Source organism: Pongo abelii, chromosome 6 (genome assembly GCF_028885655.2).
Source record: "Pongo abelii isolate AG06213 chromosome 6, NHGRI_mPonAbe1-v2.0_pri, whole genome shotgun sequence".
Lineage (NCBI taxonomy): Eukaryota > Metazoa > Chordata > Mammalia > Primates > Hominidae > Pongo > Pongo abelii.
In genome coordinates, this window is record NC_071991.2 from 156471458 (window position 1) to 156494798 (window position 23341).

Below are 23341 nucleotides of genomic sequence, written 5' to 3' on the forward strand. Positions count from 1 at the left end.
ATTTTTTTTGAATTTTACTTTATTTTTCATATTTAGGGGGTACAGGTGCAGGTTTCTTATATGCATATTTTGTAGAGTGGTGAAGTCTGGGCTGTTAGTGCTCCTGACACCCGAATAGTACCTGTCACCCGAATAGTGAACATTGTACCCAATGGGTAATTTTTCACCCTCTTATACACGTAGTATTTTAGATTTGATTTGCCGATCAGTGTGAATGTCCACGATATTAGGGGCACTGGTGGGCAGTTGCAGAAATCTAAGCTTGACTCCATGTCCTTTAGTGTTCTAAGAACATCCATGCAGGCCTTGGCCCGTCTGGGATTAGAAAGCAGCTGAATGCAAATATGTTTTAAGGTCCTTCAGCTGTGTGTGCTTCTCACATTCAGGTATTAAAAGTCTAATGGAAATCTGCCTTCCTGGTCATGGAGGACCCTTTATTCTCTTGTTTCAGGCCATACAGTCAGGTAGTTCCAAGGAAGAAAAAAAGCACAGAGAGAAGAAGCTGCGTAAGGAGTCTGAGATGGACCTTCCTGAACACAAGGAGCCGAGGTGCAGGGATCCCGACCAGGATGCCAGGAGCAGAGACAGGGCAGCCGAAGTCCACACCACTAAGGAGAGTCCTCGTGGGGAGAGGGACAGAGACAGACAGAGGGAGAGGAGAAGAGACGCAAAAGACCGGGAGAAAGAAAAGCTGAAGGAGAAACATCGAGAGGCAGAAAAGTCTCACAGCAGAGGAAAGGACAGGGAAAAAGAAAAAGACAGAAGGGCCCGGAAGGAAGAACTCCGGCAGACCGTGGCCCACCACAACCTGCTGGGCCAGGAGACGCGCGACCGGCAGCTCCTGGAGCGGGTGGAGAGGAAAGGCCGCTCAGGTGGGTCCCCGCTTGCCTTCCTGTGGTTCCACCCGAGGTGCCGCGTCACTGCTGGTGACAGGTTGATAGCTCGCTGCCTCCCCTCCCTCTCTGCCCCCGTCCCTCCTTCCCCTTTCCTTTTTTTTCTGGACAGGGTCTTGCTCTGCCCCCAGGCTAGAGAGCAGTGGTGCCATCACAGCTCACGGCAGCTTCAACTTCCTGGGCTCAAGCGATCCTCCCACTGCACCCTCCCAAAGCACTGGCATTACAGACATGCCACTGTGCCCAGCTGGCTGTATTTCTTTTAAAAGTTCTTGCTGTTTGGGACATTTTCCTCTTTTGAAATGTTTATTTGTTATTTTTGTTTTCTCTCATAGTTTTCACAAATGTTTTATCTTTGAAGTTAGAGGTTTCTGTTCTCTCTGTTGCGGGATGTGTGTGTGTGTGTGTGTGTGTGTGTGTACTTTTTATCATTGTTTTTCTTTTGGTATTTTAAAAACTTGTTCATGCCAGGTGTGGTGGGTCATACCTGTAATCCCAGCTCTTTGGGAGGCTGAGGTGGGAGGATCACTCCAGCCCAGGATTTTGAGACCAGCTTGGGAAACATAGGGAGACTCCATCACTACAAAAAATAAAAAAATTAGCTGTGTGTGGTGGCGCTTGCCTGTAGTTCTAGCTATTTGGTAGGCCAAGGTGGGAGGAGCCCTTGAGCCCAGGAGGTCGAGGCTGCAATAAGCTATGATTGTGCCACTGCACTGCAGCCTGGGCAACAGAGTGAGACCCTGTCTCAAAAGAAAAAACGAAAACTCTAAAAACCATTTAGCCAGCCGGGCGCAGTGGCTCATGCCTGTAATCCCAGCACTTTGGGAGGCCAAGGTGGGTGGATCACCTGAGGTCAGGAGTTCGAAACCAGTCTGGCCAACATGGTGAGACCCTGTCTCTACTAAGAATACAAAAAATTTAGCCAGGTGTGGTGGCATGTGCCTGTAATCCCAGCTACTCAGGAGGCTGAGGCAGGGGAAGTGCTTGAACCAGGGAGGTGGAGGTTATAGTGAGCTGAGATTGTGCCACTGTACTCCAGACAGAGCAAGACTCTGTCTCCAAAAGAAAGAAAAAAAAAAACCATTCAGCCAATGAAAGGAATAACAATTTTCTCATTATTAGCTAGAGTTTTACTATTAAAACATATTTTAGGGCCAGGCACAGTGCCTCATGCCTGTAATCCCAGCACTTTGGGAGGCCGAGGTGGGCAGATCACTTGAGGCCAGGAGTTCAAGACCAGTCTGGCCAACATGGCGAAACCCCATCTCTACTGAAAAAAAAAGAAAAGCAAAAATTAGCTGGATGTGGTGGCACAGCTGCTTGGGAGGCTGAGGCATGAGAATCACTTGAACCCGGGAGGAGGAGGTTGCAATGAGCTGAGATCATGCCACTGTACTCCAGCCTGGATGACAGAGCAAGACTGTCTAAAAAAAAAAAAAAAAAACCCAAAAAACAAAACCATATTTTAGGCTTATTATCTCAATAAGGCTTATTATCTCAGTAAATCTCAATCCTCGTCGTAAATAAACAAAAATAAACCTCTTTGATAAAAAATATTTTCTAAAAGTGTGTTTTATTTTATTTAGCTAAATTCCTAGGAGCCTGTAAGGTAAAGGTACATACTTTTTTTTCCTTCCCAAATGGAAATTTCTTCAGTATTTTTTGGTTATATAGGTAGTATATGCTTCTTATAAAAATGTAAACTAGCGCATATAAATGCAGAAGGAATCTATTAGAAGAATAGGTAGTTACTCTTAGAATCAGCAGAAGGGTTAGAAGGCCTGGCTGTGAAAAGGATGGAAACCAAGGGCCTTTACTCATTGCCGCCGTTTGACGTCTCGTATAGACACACCGTGATCTGTTTATCCACTTCACTGCTGGTGGCCATTTGAGTCGTTTGCAGATTTAGACTATTAGGAATAAGGCTGCTAAGAATGTTAACACGTATATTTTTTGGTGTTCGTATATGTGCGTTTCTGTTGGGGTAGAATATACATGAGGTGGAATGCATGGGTTAGTTGGGTTACCACTAATTTTGTTTTCTTTAAAAATATATTTTATTTGTTGATTTATTACTTAAAGAAATAAAGTAGAGTCAGGGTCTTGCTCTGTTGCCCAGGTTGTAGTGCAGTGGTGTGATCACAGCCCACCACAGCCTTGAACTGAGTAGCAGAGTCTACAGGCTCGCACCACTGCACCTGGGTAATTTATTATTCAGAGTGAGATAGAGTCTCACTCTGTTGCTCAGGCTGGAGTGAAGAGGCGCAATCTCGGCCCACTGCAGCCTCTGCCTCCCTGGTTCAAGTGATTCTCATGCCTCAGCCTCCCGAGTAGCTGGGACTACAAGCACACGCCACCACACCTGGCTAATTTTTTGTATTTTTAGTAGAGACGGGTTTCACCATGTTGGCCAGGCTAGTCTTGAACTCCTGAGCTCAGACAATCCACCCACCTCGACCTCCCAGAGAACTAGGATTATAGGCATCAGCCACAGCGCCCGGCCAGGACCTGGATAATTAAAAAAAATTATTTGTAGAGATGGGGCTCTCACATGTTGCCCAGGCTGGTCTTGAACTGGTCTCTAGCAGTTCATTTATCTTGACCTCCCAAAGTGCTAGGATTATAAGTAGGAGCTACTGCACTTCGCCTAATTAATTTTTTTTTTTTTTTTTTTTTTTGGAGATGGACTCTCACTCTGTTCCCCAGGCTGGAGTGCAGTGGTGTGATCTTGGCTCACTGCAACCTCCGCTTCCCAGGTTCAAGTAATCCTCGTGCCTCAGCCTCCTGAGTAGCTGGGGTTATAGGCACGTGTCACCATGCCCTGCTATTGGCCTAATTAATTTTAACAGTAGCTGTCCTACTATTTAATGCTCTTTTCAAAATTACTGTTTTTGATGTTTTTGGTATTTATTTGCAATCAAATCTTTTGTTCTCAGATCACCCTTTTTTGGCTACCTGTTCATTTTTTCAATGTGGTGTTGAATTGTACTGGAAAGACTTTTGAAAACTGATCGTAGACTAGACTCTCTCTAGTTCTTTCCTCTGTATATCTCTTCTCATCTCCTTTCTTTCCGCACTGCCCGTCTGTGCCGTGTGGCCTTTATCCAGGACTGGGTCCCCAGGCCTCCTCTCCAGCAACCCGTTGCCTTTGCTGGCTGGATCTAGTCTCATGATTTTAAATACTGTTTGTCTGTGTCCTTATTTCCAAGTTTTTACCCCCAGCTGGGCATCGTCCCTGTATTCCAGGCTTGTGTATCCCCTGTGCTTTGATGTCTAATGGGTAACACAAACGCAGTGTACCCCACATGGAGCTTCCAGTAGCCCCTCCACACCGGCTGTCCTGCAGGCTTGACCATCTCAGTTGATAGCACCTGCATCCTCGTGTCCTGAGGTCAGAAGACCTGGGACATATCCTGATGCCCTGCTTTCTCTTCCAGTCTCTCAGAGAGTCCTGGGGTTTCAGCCTTGAAAATCTACCTGTTCTGGGGCCCTTCCTCTGTAACCCAGACTCCTAGAAGAGTGTTCAGTGCTTGGTAAATGCCTTTTTTTTTTTTTTTTTTTTTTCTGAGAAGGAGTCTCACTCTGTTGCCCAGGCTGGAGTGCAGTGTTGCAGTCTTGGCTCACTGCATCCTCTTCTCTGTCTTCTGGGTTCAAGCAATTCTCTTCCTTAGCCTCCCGAGTCGTTGGGATTACAGGCACATGCCACCACGCCCAGCTAATTTTTGTATTTTTAGTAAAGATGGGGTTTCACCATGTTGGCCAGGCTGATCTTGAACTCCTGACCTCGTGATCCACCTGCCTCGGCCTCCCAAAGTGCTGGGATTACAAGTGTGAGCTACCGTGCCCAGCCTGGTAAATGCTTTTTGAATGAATGCACTTTGCCTCAGTGATCTTTGAAAGTTTAACTTTGCCCTGATCTTTTAAAGTGTCCACTCTCTGAATTTTACATCTGATGCCTTTTTTGTGTGCAGATTCAGAAGTGAAAGTCCAGCTTTCCTTGTTGGATGATGCTTTGGTGTCATCGGTACCTGCCTGGCTCTATTTGCCCCCACTCTCTCTTGCAGGTCATACTGGGCCTTGTTGCTTCAGCCTCCCCAGCCCAGGATGGATGCTGTAGTCTGGTGCCCTGGGGAGTCTGCTGCACCTGGCTTCCTTGTTTATTCAGGGGCCTCTGGCTTCCTTGGTCACCTCAGCAGTGGGGGTGCCAGGAGGTATGGGGGCTGCTCTGGGTCCTCAGTGCATCCAGGAGGGCAGGCATTTCCCTGGAGCTCACATTTGGCTAAAGTGTTTGGCTGACTGGGCTGGTTCTCCTGTTCAGACTAAGCTCTGCTTCTGCGTGATACGCAGAAACCCTGAAGGCTGTATGAGTTTGGTCTGGTGCCCTCTTGAATTTCCAAGGGTTACTCAGACATTGCCTGGTTGCTTCAGCAGCAAACTGAGTGAGGCAAGAAGTCTCTCTGTTCCTTAGTGTACGAGTCTGTCCACATACTGCTGTAAAGAAACACCTGAGGCTGGGGAATTTATAAAGAAAAGAGGTTTAATTGACTCACAGTTGTGCAGGCTGTACAGGAAGCATGGCTGGGGAGGCCTCAGGAGACTTACAGTCTTAGGGGAAGGTGAAGGGAAGCAGTCACGTCTTACAGGGCCAGAGCAGGAGGAAGGGAGAGAGTGGGGAGGTGCCATACACTTTGAAACAACCAGATCTTGTGAGAACTCACTCAGTATCACAAGAACAGCACCCGGGGGGATATTCACCCCCATGATCCAGTCACCTCCCACCAGGTCCCACCTTCAGCATTGGGGACTACATTTCAGCATGAGATTTGGGTGGGGACACAGATGCAAACCATATCACTTAGATTGCCATGTTCATCTCCTTCTTCATTTTAAATTTGATACTAGAACTCTTCATTCTTGAGTTGGAGGCATGTGTTTTAGTTGAAGAATATTTTAAAATACATATTAATGAACATAAAATGTGCAATACCATCCATAGCAAGATGTTAAAAGAGTTTTTTGATGTGCTAACATTTAGGAGTATTAAAAATATGTTTTACTTCTTGTAGTAAGTAAAGTAAGAAGTGAAGAGAAAGATGAAGACTCTGAAAGAGGAGATGAAGATAGAGAAAGAAGATACCGAGAAAGAAAGGTATATGAAGCAAGGCCTGGGGAAAGGTTTTCCAAATGTTGCCAAGTAAAGGATGTTTTAAGCATTACTGTTGGAAGCATTTTTAGAAAATGTCCTAAGCCAGGATTTCAGTCCTGGAAAAGGCCTCTAGCACTGTGTGTAGTCAGTTTCTTTCTCCTCATAGTCAAGTGTGTTTTTCTTATTCCAGAGGTAGTATGTGATTATTTTAGAAAATTTAGAAGATACAAATAAGTAATAAGTAAACAAAAACTGTCTAATCCTCACCCACAGGTAAGTATTGATAGCATTTAGGTATGTATTTTTCCAGGTTTATATATTTGTGTATGTATAACATTGTTTTCTTTAGATTTTTACTGTTTTATAAGTTGTTTAAACGGAACATATTTTGAGCCTTTTCCTGAGTGATCCTGTCTCTCCCTGTGTTTCAGTGAGCGTTTAACTTGGTGTTTCACGGTGTGGGTGTGTTGGTGCTCTCGAGGCACCTGCGGTTCTGGATTGGTGTTTCACGTAGCGGGTGTGTTGGTGCTCTAGAGGCACCTGCGGTTCTGGATTGGTGTTTCACATAGCGGGTGTGTTGGTGCTCTAGAGGCACCTGCGGTTCTGGATTGGTGTTTCACAGTGCGGGTGTGTTGGTGCTCTTGAGGCACCTGTGGTTCTGGACACTTAGGTTGTTTCTGTGTGTTTGTGTTTTTTCTTTAAATTATAAAGACATCCAGATGGTATGCTTTTTGGTTCGTTCATAATTATTTCCTTATGATTAATTTCTGAAAATGAACTTGCTGGATCAAAGTAAATGTAAACTTAACCCATTAGCTTTACATAAAAGTTGTAATGATTTATATCATCAGAGCATAATTCCTCATGTCCTAAGCAGGAGCTGGGCATCATCTTCGTTTAAAAGTTTTGCTCATTTGATTCAGAAGAAAGTGGCATTTCTGGGCATTTTTAAAAGCAGGTTTACTGTCTTTTGTTATTTACCACTTGTGTACTTTTGCTTATTTTTTTTCTCTCTTTTTTTTATTTTTTAGAGACAGGGTCTTGCTCTGTCACCCAGGTTGGAGTGTTTTAGTCACAGAGATGGTTGAACTCTGGTCCCATTTTCAAGACTCTCCATCTGCGTGGGACTAATTAGGAGAGAAAGAGTGATGTGACATGTCCATGTGAGAGATTGGCAGCCTTGTGCTGTCATACTCACCGGAGAAGGCATCTCTCAGAGAAGTCAGAGCTTGCTCAGGAGGGACCCCAGGGCTGGCGGAGCTTAGGCTGAGGGCCACCAGCATGAGGGATGAGGCTGTGGAGGCCAGTAGGGCCGACTGTGAGTGCCCGGTGCCATGTGGAGGGGCCAGGAGGGCCGATTGTGAGTGCCCGGTGCCATGTGGAGGGGCCAGGAGGGCCGACTGTGAGTGCCGGGTGCCATGTGGAGAGGCCAGAAGGGCCGACTGTGAGTGCCAGGTGCCATGTGGGGAGGCATTGCTTTCTCTGTGGGAGCGAGGTGGCTGGGCTGCAGTTACTGTGTGGCGTTGGGTTGACAGCAGTGTCTGACCGTGGACCATGACATGAATAGGGTTTTTCCTTACACAAGGGTAACAGATTAAGTTTTCAGGAATGTATCTGACAGTGGAATTGAGGAGTGAAGGGGGCAGTGGTAGTTCTGTAAGTTTTCCTCCTTTTATTGTAACATTTATAAAGACAGCACAGTCTTCCCTTGGTATCCATGGGAGAAGGGCTCCAGGACCCCCTCAGATACCAAAATCCATGAATACTCAAGTCCCCCATATAAAATGGTGTAGTGTCTGCATATAACCTACACCCTTCCACCTAGATGCTTTAAATTATCTCTAGATTACTTAAAATTCCTAATGCAATATAAATGGAGATGTAAATAGTTGTTATTGTTTAGGGTGTGATGACAAGGAAAAAGTCTGTACATGTTTAATATAGACACGATTTTCTTCGAATGTTTTTGATCCGTGGTTGGTTGGATCCATCATTGCAGAACCCACAGAGAGGGAGGGCTGGCTGCACTCCTATTTGATGTGCTCCTGTGTTTCTCAGCTTGTTGTGTTTTACAGCTGCAGTACGGAGACAGCAAGGACAACCCTCTCAAGTACTGGCTTTACAAAGAGGAAGGCGAGAGGAGACACAGGAAGCCCAGAGAGCCAGATCGAGACAAGAAACACCGAGAAAAAAGCAGCACAAGGGAAAAAAGAGAGAAATATTCCAAAGAGAAGAGTAATTCGTTCTCTGACAAAGAAGGGAAAGAAAGACATAAAGAAAAGCGACACAAAGAAGGCCTTTATTTTGATGATGAGAGGCACCGAAGCAACGTGGATAGAGAAGAGAGATCGGCAAAAGACGAGCACAGGAAAAGGGAATCCAAGGTACCCCTTCCGATGCTTCGTTGCCTTAGCAGCCGCCCTGAGGCCAGCGCTTTCAGAGGAGGCTTACCGGGTGGTGTCGCCAGACAAGGTTGGGATTTGTGGCCTAGTAGTAGTAATTTAGGACAAGCGCAACTCAAGTCTTGATTACGTGGTTAGTATAGACAGATTACTGATCTCTTAAGGAATGTGCTGTCACATATTTTGATTATATTGTGAATGTACTTTTAACAGATATTTGGAAATCCATCATAAAACTTTGAAATTTGGCCAGGCGCAGTGGCTCATGCCTGTCATCCCAGCACTTTGGGAGGCCGAGGTGGGTGGATCACCTGAGGTCAGGAGTTCGAGACCAGCCTGACCAACATGGTGAAACCCCGTCTGTATTAAAAATACGAAAATTAGTGGGGCATGGTGGTAGGTGCCTATAGTCCCAGCTACCTGGGAGGCTGAGGTAGGAGAATCGCTGGAATCTGGGAAGGAGAATTGCTGGAACCCAGGAGGCATAGGTTGCAGTGAGCTGAGATCGCACCACTGCGCTCCAACCTGGGTGACGGAGTGAGACTCTGTCTCTCAAAAAAAAAAAAAAAAAAGTTTTGAAATTTAACATTGAAAAGGAAGCTGGTACGTTTTAAAGTGGAAATTAAGTGAATAATTAGCAAACGTTTCAACCAGAATTGGTATAAGTTTGCAAAAAAAGCAAAACAAGACAGAACAAAAATGTAAAAGCATTGATTGCAGAGGGTCTAATTTCCCTCCCAGGTCTGTGGTTTCATCCCTGTACTTAGGATTTTCCTAGAGGTGTTTTAGCACCTTTTGTTCTCATGAGTGTGCTTTTGCTGCCCTGTTTTTACAGAATCCGAAGCTAATATGATTTTATTTACCTACTTCTTGGTGATGCTTCCTTTAAGATGGAAGCAAAATCTTTGCAAGGGTCAGGTGGTATCTGAGGCTAGGGGAGAGTCACACCTTCAGGGATGAGACTGGAGGCCTCAGCAGAAGCGCAGGACCCGGATCTCCCAATCTGAACTGATACAGCTGAGGAAATGGACGTAGAGCTCGTGGCCACTGCAGTGTTTACTGTAAAACGCGAAAGCCAGTGGGTTAGAACTGGGAGCACTTAGGCCGAGAAGCAGTTGTGTTAGGTGCAGAAGCTGCCTGGCTCCCGGCCACCTCAGCCGCTCTTGGCGCGTCCTGCATGGGGTCAGAGTCCTTTAACCTCCCTCGCCTTTGCCCTGGGGCCTTTCCTCACTGAGACCCCACTGTCTTCCACAGCCCACGCCCTCTGTATCAGGACGTTGGCCGTGTTTCTTAGCAGGTTTGAGGCAGTGCCGGTTCTGCTACCTGCGTCTACGGTGTTGAAAGCCTGGACTCCCCTCTAGTCAGCCACACGGAAGGTTAGTTGAGGCGGTCACTGAGAAGCAGCTCCTTGAGGACAGATACTCATTTTTTTTGTTTTTATTTATTTTTATTTATTTATTTATTTTGAGACAGAGTCTTGCTCTGTCGCCCAGGCTGGAGCACAGTGGTGCGATCTTGGCTCACTGCAACCTTGGCCTCCCAGGTTCACGTCATTCTCCTGCCTCAGCCTCCCGAGTAGCTGGGACTACAGGCATGTGCCACCACTCCCGGCTAATTTTTTGTATATTTAGTAGAGACGGGGTTTCACCGTGTTAGCCAGGGTGGCCTCAATCTCCTGACCTCGTGATCCGCCCGCCTCGGCCTCCCAAAGTGCTGGGATTAGAGGCATGAGCCACCGCGCCTGGCCATTTTTTTTGTTTTTAAATCTCTTTCCCTAGATCAAAACTTCATCATTTTCTCCCAACGTTGTGTTACGAACATTTTCAAACATACAGCAAAGTCAACATAATTTTCCAAAGAACACTCTTGTACCCATAACTTAGACTCCACTACTTGCCTTTTATTGAACTTGGCTATTCTCCATTCCCTAGATCACGTTTAATTACTGGAAGTGACTTAGGTTACATGTGCTTAGTTCTACCCAGAAATGCCTTTCTGGACATAGATTTGGCTTTTATTAAAGGTGAATGTGAAAAATGGTCCATGAAGAACATTATCCTGTATCTTTGTAAAACCACTGCCTTCAAATTAGTCCCAGAAGAAAGATTATTCAGACGACTGTCATTTTCTTTTTAAGACAAGTTGTTCCTATCTGAGTGGCTTATGTGCTGGGCACTGTTGTAGGTGCTGAGGATACAGCTGTGAACAAAACAAATTTACTGTTCTTATGGTGCTTATGTTGTGTTGGAGAAGCCATAGGATAAAGAACTACCAAAAAAAAAAAACTATATCTCAGATAGGTGTGGTGGCTTACACCTGGAGTCCTAGCTACTCAGGAGGCTGAGGTGGGAGGATCTGTTGAGCCCAGGAGTTCAAGACCAGCCTGAGAAATACAGTGAGACCCCCATCTCTACCAAAATAAAAAAAATTAGCCAGGCATGGTGGCACACACCTGTAGTCCCAGCTACTGCGGAAGCTGAGGTGGGAGGATCTCTTGAGCCGAGGAGGTCAAGGCTGCAGTGAGCTGTGATCATATCACTGCAGTCCAACCTGGGTGGTACAGTAAGACCTTGTCTTAAAAGAAAAAAGAGACTGGGCATGGTGGCTCACACCTATAATCCTAGCACTTTGGGAGGCTGAGATAGGTGGATAACTTGAGGTCAGGAGTTCGAGACCAGCCTGGCCAACATAGTGAAACCCTGTCTCTACTAAAAAAAATACAAAAATTACCCAGGTATGGTGGCACGTGCCTGTAATCCCAGCTACTTGGGAGGCTGAGGCAGGAGAATTGCTTGAACCTGGGAGGAAGAGGTTACAGTGAACTGAGATCACGCCACTGCACTCCAGACTGGAGGACAGAGTGAGCCTTTGTCTCAAAAAAAAAAAAAAAAAAAAAAGGAAAAGAAATGAACAGATACAAGATACAATGTCAGGAATGGGGATCGAGCATTGTATAATTAAAGTTTTTTTCCTTTGCATTGACTTTTAGAAATTCAAAACTTTTGAGTACTTTTGATCCTCAAAATTAGTATCAACTTTTAGATATTCTTCAACTGAGTACTCTGAACCTACTGCTTGATGTAATTATCCTGTGGTTACCGTAAAGTGCAAGGTGCACTGCTAATAATTACGCCAGGACAACAGATAGAAACTGGGACTGTTCCCGGGGATGGATGTTCTCTGTGATTCTCTCTCACTTTCTCTATATGATATTTTTTCTTCTTCTTCTTCTTTTTTTTTTTTTTTTGAGATTGAGTCTCATTGTATCGCCCAGGCCAGAGTGCAGTGGTGTGAACTTGGCTCACTGCAGCCTCCGCCTCCTGGGTTCAAGTGATTCTCCTGTCTCAGCCTCCCGAGTAGCTAGGATTACAGGTGTGCGTCTGGCTAATTTTTTTTTTTTTTTTTTGTATTTTTAGTAGAGTTTCGCCATGTTGGCCAGGCTGGCCTCGAGCTCCTGACCTCAGGTGATCCGCCTGCCTTGGCCTACCAAAGTGCTAGGATTACTGGTGTGAGTCATGGTGCCTGGCCTCTTTATGATTTTTGATCCATGGTTTTAATTAGAATGATATAACTTTTATTGTAAGCTTCCTCCAGTTATCAATTAGAGATAGAAAGAGTATGAGTAAGTACAATAAATATACAAATGTTCTAAGCTTCCTGACCAATGAATTCTTTAATAGAAGAATCCAGTGGCCTCATCTCATTGTTATCCTATCTGCCACACCTTTATCCTTTAAAAAAACAATTTTTTTTTTTGAGATGGAGTCTTGCTCTGTTGCCCAGGTTGGAGTGCAGTGGGGCAATCTCCGCTCACTGCAAGCTCCGCCTCCCAGGTTCACGCCATTCTCCTGCTTCAGCCTCCCGAGTAGCTGGGACTACAGACGCCCGCCACCACGCCAGGCTAATTTTTGTATTTTTAGTAGAGACGGGATTTCACCATGTTAGCCAGGATGGTCTCGATTTCCTGACCTTGTGATCCGCCCACCTCGGCCTCCCAAAGTGCTGGGATTACAGGTGTGAGCCACCACGCCTGGCAAAAAAAATTTTTTTTTAGAGATGGGTTCTTGCTGTGTTGCCTAGGCTGATCTTGAACTCCTGGCCTCAAGTGGTCCTCCTACCTCAGCCTACCAAACGGATAGGATTAGGATGTGACCCACCATGCCTGCCATACTTTTATCCTTTTGAAGATTGGATCATCTCCTTTCTGCTCCTGGAAGTAGTGGCTTCAAATGATCACTTGTAAATACGTGTTTCCAGCCCAGGACTCTCCTATCCAGAATGTTAGTCCTGAGGGACTGTGTGATGAGGCCACAGGAGTTTGACGACAACGTGCTGAGCTTTGTCTCAGCTCTGCCATTTGCAGGCCATCTGGGTGAGCAGCATTACCTGCCTCCCTGTGTGGTAGGTGCTGAGATAATCACAGGATGCTTCTCCTGGCCCCATGTGCAGTGTGACTGGCCGCCGTCGCCACAGCCAGGGCCCCCCAGTGCTGTGTACTGCTTGCCTCCCACCCGGGTCTAATTCTTAATCATTAACTTGATGACTTTTTTTCTTTTCCGTCTTTATATCTAGTTAGTCAGTAAATCATAATTTTTCCTACCCAGCACTAGTGATTTTAGTTTTTTCCCATTCCAGTTCATTTTATGGACCACAACACATTGTTCTGTTAAACATTGTACTTTGTTCTAATTAATTTTGTAAAGATTTCTTTTTTTTTTTTGAGATGGAGTCTCGCTCTGTTGCCCAGGCTGGGGTGCAGTAGCAGATCTCGGCTCACTGCAACCTCTGCCTCCTGGGTTCAAGTAATTCTCCTGCGTCAGCCTCCTGAGTAGCTGGGACTACAGGTGTGCACCACCACGCCCAGCTAATTTTGTATTTTTAGTAGAGACGGGGTTTCTCCATGTTGGTCAGGCTGGTCTGTAACTCCCGACCTCAGGTGATGCGCCCGCCTCGGCCTCCCAAAGTGCTGGGATCACAGGTGTGAGCTACCTTGCCCAGCATAATCACCCTTTTATATATACTTTTATCCATTTTCTTTACATTTAATTATCTAATTTACTAAAAATAGCTGGTAAAAATATTTATTTTAAAAGATACTTGTGGTGTAGATGCTGTTGTTAAATTTTGAATCCGTGCTTGTTTTATGGGGTTTACTAATTATGCTTACTTCATTCCGATATGCTAATAAATGGTTATGGGATTATATTTTTGTTTGATAGAACGGTGAACACAGAAATCGAGGTGCAAGCTCAAAAAGAGATGGGACCAGCAGCCAGTAAGGATTGCGTGCCCTGTGGTCAACCTTTACGTGTGCCGCTCTCGTGGAATGCTTCAGGGAATTTTCTTATTGGCTCCGGTGACGGCCAGTCCATGGCAATCAGTTATAGATATGCTTCATTTTCTCTAGATTTTACCCCTTAGCCCCTCCAAATGGGTTGGTATGTTTTTGGAATACTGGAGGAGCTTGGAAACTTAATATATTATTAGCTTTCTTTGGCCTTTTAAATTAATTATATTTTAATTTTTTCATTTTAATATTGTTTATATTTATTGCGTCAGGATCTATTTTTGTCCTTTTTAACATTTGCTCATGCAAAATTAGAAAATTGTTACTCACTTTGGGGAGAATAATTCACTTGGGAGTCTCTTAATGTGCAAGAGGGAGTCCTCCCTGCCTGAAGCTAAAGCAAATCCGCAGGTGGGCAGTTTTGCCCCTTTACGCGCCTGAGCAAACCATTCTGGTTCACAGCCACTAAAAACAGGACGTGCCGGCAAGTTCCCCTCTGCCCACTGTTTATCGCTTGTGAACACACAGGAGATAACGTTCCGCCCACAGGCCTTGGCAGAGACCCCCAGAGCTGGGGGTGGGGGTCAGCCTTGGTTGGAATTTCCTGTCTACCTCTTAGTTGCAGTGTTGGGTGGCTTTTCGCTAAAGCAATGATGATAATTCCTGTGTCATGTGGGTTTTGCAAAGATTATAGATAATTGGAGTTTATGTATAAACCCTTTTTTTTTTTTTTTTTGAGACAGTCTCACTTTGTCACCGAGCCTGGAGTGCAGTGGCGCAATCTTGGCTCACTGCAACCTCCGCCTCCCAGGTTCAAGCTATTCTTCTGCCTCAGCCTCCCAAGTAGCTGGAACTACAGGCACACACCACCACACCCAGCTAATTTTTGTATTTTTGGTAGAGATGGAGTTTCACCATGTTGGCCAGGCTGGTCTCGAACTCCTGGCCTCAAGTCATCTGCCTGCCTTGGCCTCCCAAAGTGCTGGGATTACAGGCGTGAGCCACTGCGCCTGGCCTAAACTCTCATATATAAGCCCTAGACTTTAATTTGTTCTGACAATCATATTTTGTAATCGTTTTTCAAAGATTAGAAAACCCAGGTTAAATGTCTTACCCAAATTTTTACAAGTTTGGGCAAAGCTAACACTTAAACCTAGGGTGTCAATTCCTGGGTTTTATACTGCATGTCCACTAGGAGGCACAATAAGACTTTTTTTGCTCAATTCTGTATTTTTGTTAAACCACATGGTATATTGATATGAATGAAAGTTTAAAAATTGAGAATCAGTTTGATATTTTGCAAATCTTTAAGTCCTAACTAACATGAAATGTGATTAAAATATAAAACATATTTCAAGATAAATCTTTCTTTTAGAAAGATTTTATATTTTTATTTTATATTATATATTATATAACATATATTTATATTATATTTTATATATATCTTTTATATTTAATATAAAATAGTATTTAAGATAGACCAATAAAATTATAGAAAATTTCTAGAACTCTTTTTATTTTTTGTTTTGAGATGGAGTCTTGCTTTGTCACCAGGCTGAAGTGCAGTGGCGTGATCTCGGCTCACTGCAACCTCCACCTCCCTGGTTCAAGCAAATTCCCCTGCCTCAGCCTCCTGAGTAGCTGGGATTACAGGCACACGCCACCATGCCTGGCTAATTTTTTTGTATTTTTAGTAGAGATGGGGTTTCTGCATGTTGGCCAGACTGGTCTCGAACTCCTGACCTCAGGCAGTCTGCCCACCTCGGCCTCCCAAAGTGCTGGGATTACAGGTGTGAGTCACTGTGCCCGGCCGAGAACTCGTAAAGGATGTAGATTTGCACTCACACACAAGTTTGTTAAAACACATAATTTCTTCTCTGGAAGATATTTTCTGTCTTGAATTATTGCTAAAATAGTAAGAATGCTAGGAAGGCTTTAACATTTATTGCTCTAATAAAACATGCTTTGCTAACCTGAAACGGTTTTTTTAAAAAAATTATTTTGAGAAGGGGTCTTTCTCTGTCGCCCAGGCTGGAGTGCAGTGGCACAATCATGGCTCACTGCAGCTTCAAACTCCTGGGCTCAAGCAAACCTCCTGCCTCAGCCTCCCAAGTAGCTGAGACTACATGCATGTGCCACCATGCCAGGCTAATTTTTTATTTTTGTAGAGATGGGGTCTACTCTGTTGCCCAGGCTGGTCCCGAACTCCTGGCCTCAGGTGATCCTCCTGCCTCAATCTCCCAAATAACTGGGATTACAGGTGCAAGTCATCGCTCCTGGTTGTAGTAGTTCTTAATCATATCAAAATATTGTTAAGAGCTTTCACTGATATGGAAAATGTTTTATTTTTTAAAAGCTCTCATTTAAAGTAAATTTTGATTTTGATTATGTTTGCTTTTCAGGCATGCTGAGAATTTAGTAAGGAATCACGGAAAAGATAAAGATTCAAGACGAAAGGTAAGGCAGTCTCCACGGAGGATACATTGATTTTATGGTACATTGAGATTAACCACAACCTTAGTTTGGGCTTCCCCTTGAAAGCAGAGGCTGAGACAGAGCTCATTTGCAGATGGTTTATTTGAGTGGTGATCCCAGAAGGCACACTGGAGACTCACCTTAGGTTAGAAGACGCAAATAGATTGAAAGTAAAAAGGTGGACAAAGAGAATCTATCAGACAGCAACTATGAGAGGGCTGGATTGGCTATACTAGTATCAGATAAAACAGATTTTGAGACAGAAAGTGTTACTAGAGAGAGACAATTCAGAATGAGCAAATAATTGGTTCAGCAAAAGGAGATATAATTGTAGATGGATATTTACCTAACAAGAGGGCCCCAAAACATAAGCAGCAAAAACTGACAGAATTGAAGGGGGAGAGAGAGAATTCACAATAATAGTAACTTTAGCACCCCGCTTTCAGTAACAGGTAGGACAATATTTTATGGTAACTAATTAGGTAATTTAGATGAAAGGACAAATTCCTAGAGACTATCAGTTACTAAAACTGCTGGAAGCAATAGCCTGAATAGACCTATAGTGAGTCAAGACATTGCGTTTGTGTTAAGGATCTCCCCACAAAGTAGCTCAGGCTCTGATGGCTTCTCTGGCAAATTCTACCAAGCACATGTTATTAATAGACACTTGTTACTAACACACAATCGTCATCTCTCTCCTTGCATAATTGTTTCCATGTGTTAAGCTACCTTGTGACATGCATTTATGCACAGGGAGAATTGTTCCCTGTGCTGAGCTTGTCACTTAGTACATCAGCATTTCTCCACAGTCTTCATTATCTTCACTGTCTCCATTAGTATCATAAGAGTAGGCTTCATAATGATTACTTAGTAACTCTAAAATAGCACACTGTGGAGTTAGGGTTATTATCAAACCATTGTCCTCTTTTTTTTTTTTTTTTTTGAGATAGGTCTCACTCTGTTGCCCAGGCTGGAGTGCAGTGGCACGATCTTGGCTCACTGCAACCTCCGCCTCCCGGGTTCAAGCGATTCTCCTGCCTCAGCCTCCTGAGTAGCTGGGACTATAGGCACGCACCACCACGCCCAGCTAATTTTTGTATTTATAGTAGAGATGGGGTTTCACCATATTGGACAGGCTGGTCTCGAACTCCTGACCACGTGATCTGCCCACCTCGGCCTCCCAAAGTGCTGGGATTACAGGCGTGAGCCACCGCACCCAGCCTTTTTGTTTTGTTATTACAGATAATGTTGCAAGCATATTTTGGATTCTATGAATTATTTCTGGAGAATAATTTTTTCTTTTTTCATCGTTATCTGAAACCCATGACCTTGAGATAATCATATTTAACAATTTTGTGCCATACATACATATATATATATATATATATATATATATATATATATATGTTGAGATGGAGTCTCACTCTGTTGCCCAGGCTGGAGTGCAGTGGTGCGATCTCAGCTCACCTCAACCTCTGCCTCCTGGGTTCAAGCGATTCGTGCCTCAGCCTCCTGAGTAGCTGGGATCACAGGCATGTGCCACCACACCCAGCTAATTTTTGTATTTTTAGTAGAGACAGGGTTTCACCATGTTGGCCTGGCTGATCTTGAACTCCTGACCTCAGGTAATCCACCTGCTTCAGCCTCCCAAAGTGCTGGGATTACAGGTGTGAGCCACCGTGCTCGGCCTTTGTGCTGTATTTTTATGAATTGCTTTATTCTATATCCGTACACAAACATAATTTTACATAAATTAGGTCATACAGCACCTGTTGTTTTGACGTGGATGTTTTATTTCTTTAATTTTGGTAGTGGTGGTTGGATTGCTTATTATCTGGCTATAGCCACACATTTACCACAGAAAAAAAGACCTACAAATATTTCTTTTCATATAATCTTTTATAATCATATATTGGTATGTATATTTAGGAGTTTGGAAGGCAGTTTTAAACATTTAAACACACACACACACACACACACACACACCCCCCCACACACCCCTCCTGTTTTTCTTTTTTTTTTTTGACTTGGGGTCTCGCTTTATCACCCAGGCTGGAGCGCAGTAGCGCGATCTTGGATCACTGCAAGCTCTGCCTCACGGGTTCATGCCATTCTCCTGCCTCAGCCTTCTGAGTAGCTGGGACTACAGGCACCTGTCACCACACCCGGCTAGTTTTTTGTATTTTTAGTAGAGACAGGGATTCACCATGTTAGCCAGGGTGGTCTCGATCTCCTGACCTCATGATCTGCCTGTCTCGGCTTCCCAAAGTGCTGGGATTACAGGTGTGAGCCACCACGTCTGGCCACCCCTCCTGTTTTTCCTAGTTCATTGTGGAAATCCCTCCAGTTTGGATGATATAGATTTACCGCACTTTTTTTGTGGATACATTTCTTGAAGTGGAATTGTGGAATTACTGGATGAAAACATATAGATTTCTTTTCCTATTTTCTTCATGTTTCCCAATTTTTTCTCTAAGCTCCAGGTTGGCATTGTTAACTAGAATTATAATGTGAGCCACATTTATAATTTTAAATTTTATTTTTTATTTTTATTAAAAAAAATACGCCAGATGTTCGAGACCAGCCTGGGCAACATAGGAAGTCCTCATCTATATAAAAACAACAACAACAAAAAAATTAACAAAAAGGCCAGGCATGGTAGCTCAGGCCTGTAACCCCAGCACTTTGGGAGGCTGAGGCAGGGGGATCATCTGAGGTCAGGAGTTTGAGATCAGCCTGACTAACATGGTGAAACTCCGTCTCTACTCAAAATACAAAAATTAGCCGGGTGTGGTGGTGGACTCCTGTAATCCCAAGCTACTTGGGAGGCTGAGGCAGGAAAATCGCTTGAACCTGGGAGGTGGAGGTTGCAGTGAGCCGAGATCGTGTCACTGCACTCCAGCCTGGGCCACGGAGTGAGACTCCTTCTCAAAAAAAAAATAGAGGTGGGGTCTTGCTGTGTTGCCCAGGCTGGTCTCGAATTTCTGGGCTCAAGTGATCCTCCTGCCTCAGCCTCCTAAAGTACTGGGATTACAGGTGCGAGCCACCACAGCTGGCCTATAATTTTAAGTTTTCTTATAGTCACATTAAAAACATACAAGAGAAACATGAAATTAATTTCATAACATCTTATGTAATCCAATAAATCTAAAATAGTATCCGTGCAACCTGTAATCAGTATAAAAATTATCAGTGAGATAACCAATGGGATATTTTACATTCTTTTTTTTTTCTTTTCCAGAGGAGTAAAATATATGATGTGTTTTTTCTAGAAAAATTTCAGTTGATTGTGAACATATCTAACAGCTTGTTTTGGCTCTGATTAGATCCTGCATTTTACAGCAGCAACACTGAATTTATCTTGGTTCAATTCTTCAGCATTTATGGAGTGCCTGCTATGTGCCAGAATAGTTTTCTGGACACATGGGAAGTTATTTTTCTATTTTCTTCATGAATAATACTTTATATTGTCACCAGTTTTAGACACTACCTAGTTTTGGGTAGTGACTTCTTTTTTTTTTCTTTGAGACTGAGTTTTGCTCTTGTCGCACAGGCTGGAGTGCAGCCTCTGCCTCCTGGGTTCAAGAGATTCTCCTGCCTCAGCCTCCCAAGTAGCTGGGATTATAGGCACCCGCCACCGTGCCTGGCTAATTTTTTTATTTTCAGTAGAGACGGGATTTCACCATGTAGGCTAGGCTGGTCTTGAATTCCTGACCTCAGGTGATCCGCCCGCCTCGGCCTCCCAGAGTGCTAGTACTACAGGCGTGAACCACCGTGCCCGGCCTGGGTAGTGACTTCTAAGTGCATAGATCTTCCTAGTGTCATTGACAAAGGTGACATTTGCAAGGCTTTTTCTTCATCAGATGCAGGGATCTGGACTTCATGTGTGTCCTTTTATCCACTCCTCTCACTGCTATTGTGAAGCAGGTGCCATAATTCTGATTTTTCAGAAGGGAAAGCCGAGGCACAGAGGGTTGAAGATACTTGCTCTAGGTCACACAGTTTTCAGCCACCAGGCTGGGACCTGTATCCCAGAGCATTAGCTTCGTAGTCTGTGCACCTGTCTGCTGAGGGCTGGCGGGCTCCATGGTGGTGGGGTGGGGGGGAGCTGTGTGGCGTGTCCCCTGGAGTCCCACCTGTGTCCTGGCTGATGGGGCTGTTCTCTCTCCATTAGCATGGCCACGAGGAAGGCTCTTCCGTGTGGTGGAAGCTGGACCAGAGGCCGGGAGGCGAGGAAACTGTGGTAAGGAAAGTACATCTTCTTATAGTTTACAATCCTATCCCAGCACAGACTTCCACTCACATTTGCTTGCTTTCCTGTCAGCATTTTGCTAGTGTAATTATTGTCCCTTTCAGACAGCAGAACATGAGCATGAAGGGACAGATGAGATTTTCATATGAAATTCATACTTGCCCTTGTTTGAAGTCCTCGGTCATGTTGAAAGCCGTCTGGGTTGTGGGGGTCAAGGAATGTAACTGGGTTGTGTGCACACCGTCAGGTACTTGAGCCTCTTTCTTCCTGGAAGAGGAGAGGATTTTGCAAAGAGATTGGAGGGAAGAGGTTTAGGGTGAATGAACAGACAGCCTTCCCATTGTTGCTCTGTGTGTAAGTTGAAGAAAGTGAGGAGATTTGAAGACACCTAATAGAGAAATCATAAAAGCCATGATCCAGGCCATGGTTGCTGAGAATTATACAAGGTTATAAATAATTTTCAGAATATATATGCAAAACCGGAGAGATCAAGGAAATGCACGTATCCTCATATGAAGGAAGAATTGCGGACGGGGCCTCTGAAGGAGGTAGCGCGGAGCTTGGTGGAGAGCACGGCCTCGTGTGAGGGAAGAATTGCCGACGGGGCCTCTGAAGGAGGTAGCGCGGAGCTTGGTGGAGAGCACTTGGGGCTCTCCTCGGGGCAGGTGAACTCCTGGTGATGGGGGTTTCTTGTTCCTTCTCAGGGGTGTGTCCCCCAGTGTGGTTCTAGCTCTGCACAGAAGTGACGGTGTCTGCTCCGTACTCCACTGTCTCCTCACCTGGCTGAGTGCCTGGCCCACACTAGGTGTGTTTGCAGAGTGAATGAACTGTAGTTTCAAAATCCTGGCCAGACGTAGGACATGACTAAAAGCCACTGGGTCTGCTGAGTTGTGCAAGAATAAGAAATGTGATGCTATTAGTTTTCATTTAAAATTCCTGTTTTTGTTCTTGTTGTCAGTCAGCAGGCATTGTATTTACTGATACAATAAATGTATATGTTATTTAATATAATGTACAATGACTTTATATGATAATGTGCAATGACCTTATATGATAATGTGCCAAGAGGACCTTATTTATTTTTTATAAGACTTTATTATTTTTTATTTTATATTTATTTTGAGACAGGGGCTCACTCTGTTGCCCAGGCTGGAGTGCAGTGGTACGATCATAGCTAAATGCAGCCTTAGACTCTTGGGGTCAAGCGATTCTCCTGCCTCAGCCTTTCGAGTAGTTGGGACCATAGGCATGAGACACTACTCCTGGCTAAGACTTTATTTTTTTTTTAGAGCAGTTTTAAGTTTCCATCAAAATTGAGAGGAAGGGGCCAGGTGTGATGGCTCACCCCTGTAATCCCAGCACTTTGGGAGGTGGAGGTGGGTGGATCACCCCAGGAGTTCGAGACCAGCCTGGCCAACATGGTGAAACCCCATCTCTACTAAAAATACAAAAATTAGCTGGGTGTGGTGGCGCGTGCCTGTAATCCTAGCTGCTCAGGAAGCTGAGGCAGGAAAATTGCTTGAACCCAGGAGGTGGAGGTTGCAGTGAGCTGAAATCGAGCCATTGTACTCTGGCCTGGGCAACAAGAGCAAAACTCCATCCCCCCCAAAAAAAAAATTGAGTGGAAGATACAAAGATTTCCCATATACCCCCTCGCCCCCACACATGAATAGCCTCCCCTATTATCAACATACCCTACCAGAGTGGTGCATTTGTTACTGTTGATGAGCCTACATTGATGTGTCATTATCATCCCAAGTCCAAGATTTATGTTAGGGTTCACTCTTGGTCTTAAACATTCTGTGGGTTTGGACAAATGGGTCATGACGTGGATCCACCACAGGGCATCATGCAGAGTGGTTTCACTGCCCTAAAACCCCTGTGCTCCGGCTGTTCATCCCTCCCTTCCCCCTTATTCGTGGTAATCACTGATCTTGTCTGTGTCTGTATAGCTTTGCCCTTTCCAGAGTGTCTTATACAGCTGCTCCTCAACTTGTGACAGGGTTACATCCCAGTAAACCCATAGTATATTGAAAGTATCGTGATTTGAAAATGCATTTAATGTGCCTAAACTACTGAAGCTTAGCCCAGCCTATCTTAAATGTGCTCCAAACAGTTACGTTATCCTACAGTTGGCAAAATCATTTGACACAAAACCTATTTTGTAATAAGGTGTTTAATATCTCATATAATTTATTGACTGCAGCACACTGTAGAGTATTGGTTGTTCAGCCTCTTGGTCACATGGCTGCCTGGGAGGTGTGGCTGCTGCCGTTGCCAGCATCATAACAGTATTGTACCACATATCGTACTGCATGTCACACCACATATCACACCATATATCATAGTGCATATCCTACTGCATATTGTACCACATATTGTAATGCATGTCACACCGCATATCATACTGTATATCATACCATATGTCATAGTGCATATCCTACCACATATTGTACCATGTATCATATCATAATGCATGTCACACCACATATCATACCGCATATTATACCATAGATCATAGTGCATATCCTACTGCATATTGTACTGCATATCGTAATGCATGTCACACCACATATACCGCATATCATACCGTATATCATAGTGCATATCCTACCACATATCGTACCACATATCATAATGCATGTCACACTGCATATCATACTACATATCATACCATATATCATAGTGCATATCCTACCACATATACCACATATCATAACACATGTCACACCACATATCATACTGCGTATTATACCGTATATCAAAGTGCATATCCTACTGCATATCCTACCGCATATCGTACATCGTAACGCATGTCACACCACGTATCATACTACATATCATACTGTATATCATAGTGCATATCCTACCACATATCGTACTGCA

At 44.3% G+C, this 23341-nt stretch overlaps 1 protein-coding gene across 7 annotated transcripts in view; it reads left to right on the forward strand.

The window, feature by feature from the left end:
- Positions 1-23341, forward strand: part of DYNC2I1 (dynein 2 intermediate chain 1) — a 97215-nt gene that overhangs the window by 16128 nt on the left and 57746 nt on the right. For 4 of the 7 annotated variants that reach the window (XM_054560102.2, XM_054560099.2, XM_054560101.2 and 1 more), the window contains exons 3-9: positions 452-872; positions 5960-6042; positions 8115-8423; positions 13661-13716; positions 16131-16185; positions 20378-20446; positions 20920-21120. In XM_054560102.2, the coding sequence (XP_054416077.1) occupies positions 521-872; positions 5960-6042; positions 8115-8423; positions 13661-13716; positions 16131-16185; positions 20378-20446; positions 20920-21120 (1125 nt within the window). In that variant the 5' untranslated portion in view covers positions 452-520. Of the gene's footprint in view, positions 1-451; positions 873-5959; positions 6043-8114; positions 8424-13660; positions 13717-16130; positions 16186-20377; positions 20447-20919; positions 21121-23341 lie in introns of those variants that run through there. The other 3 variants (XM_024250218.3, XM_009243488.4, XM_054560103.2) reach the window with 3 other exon arrangements.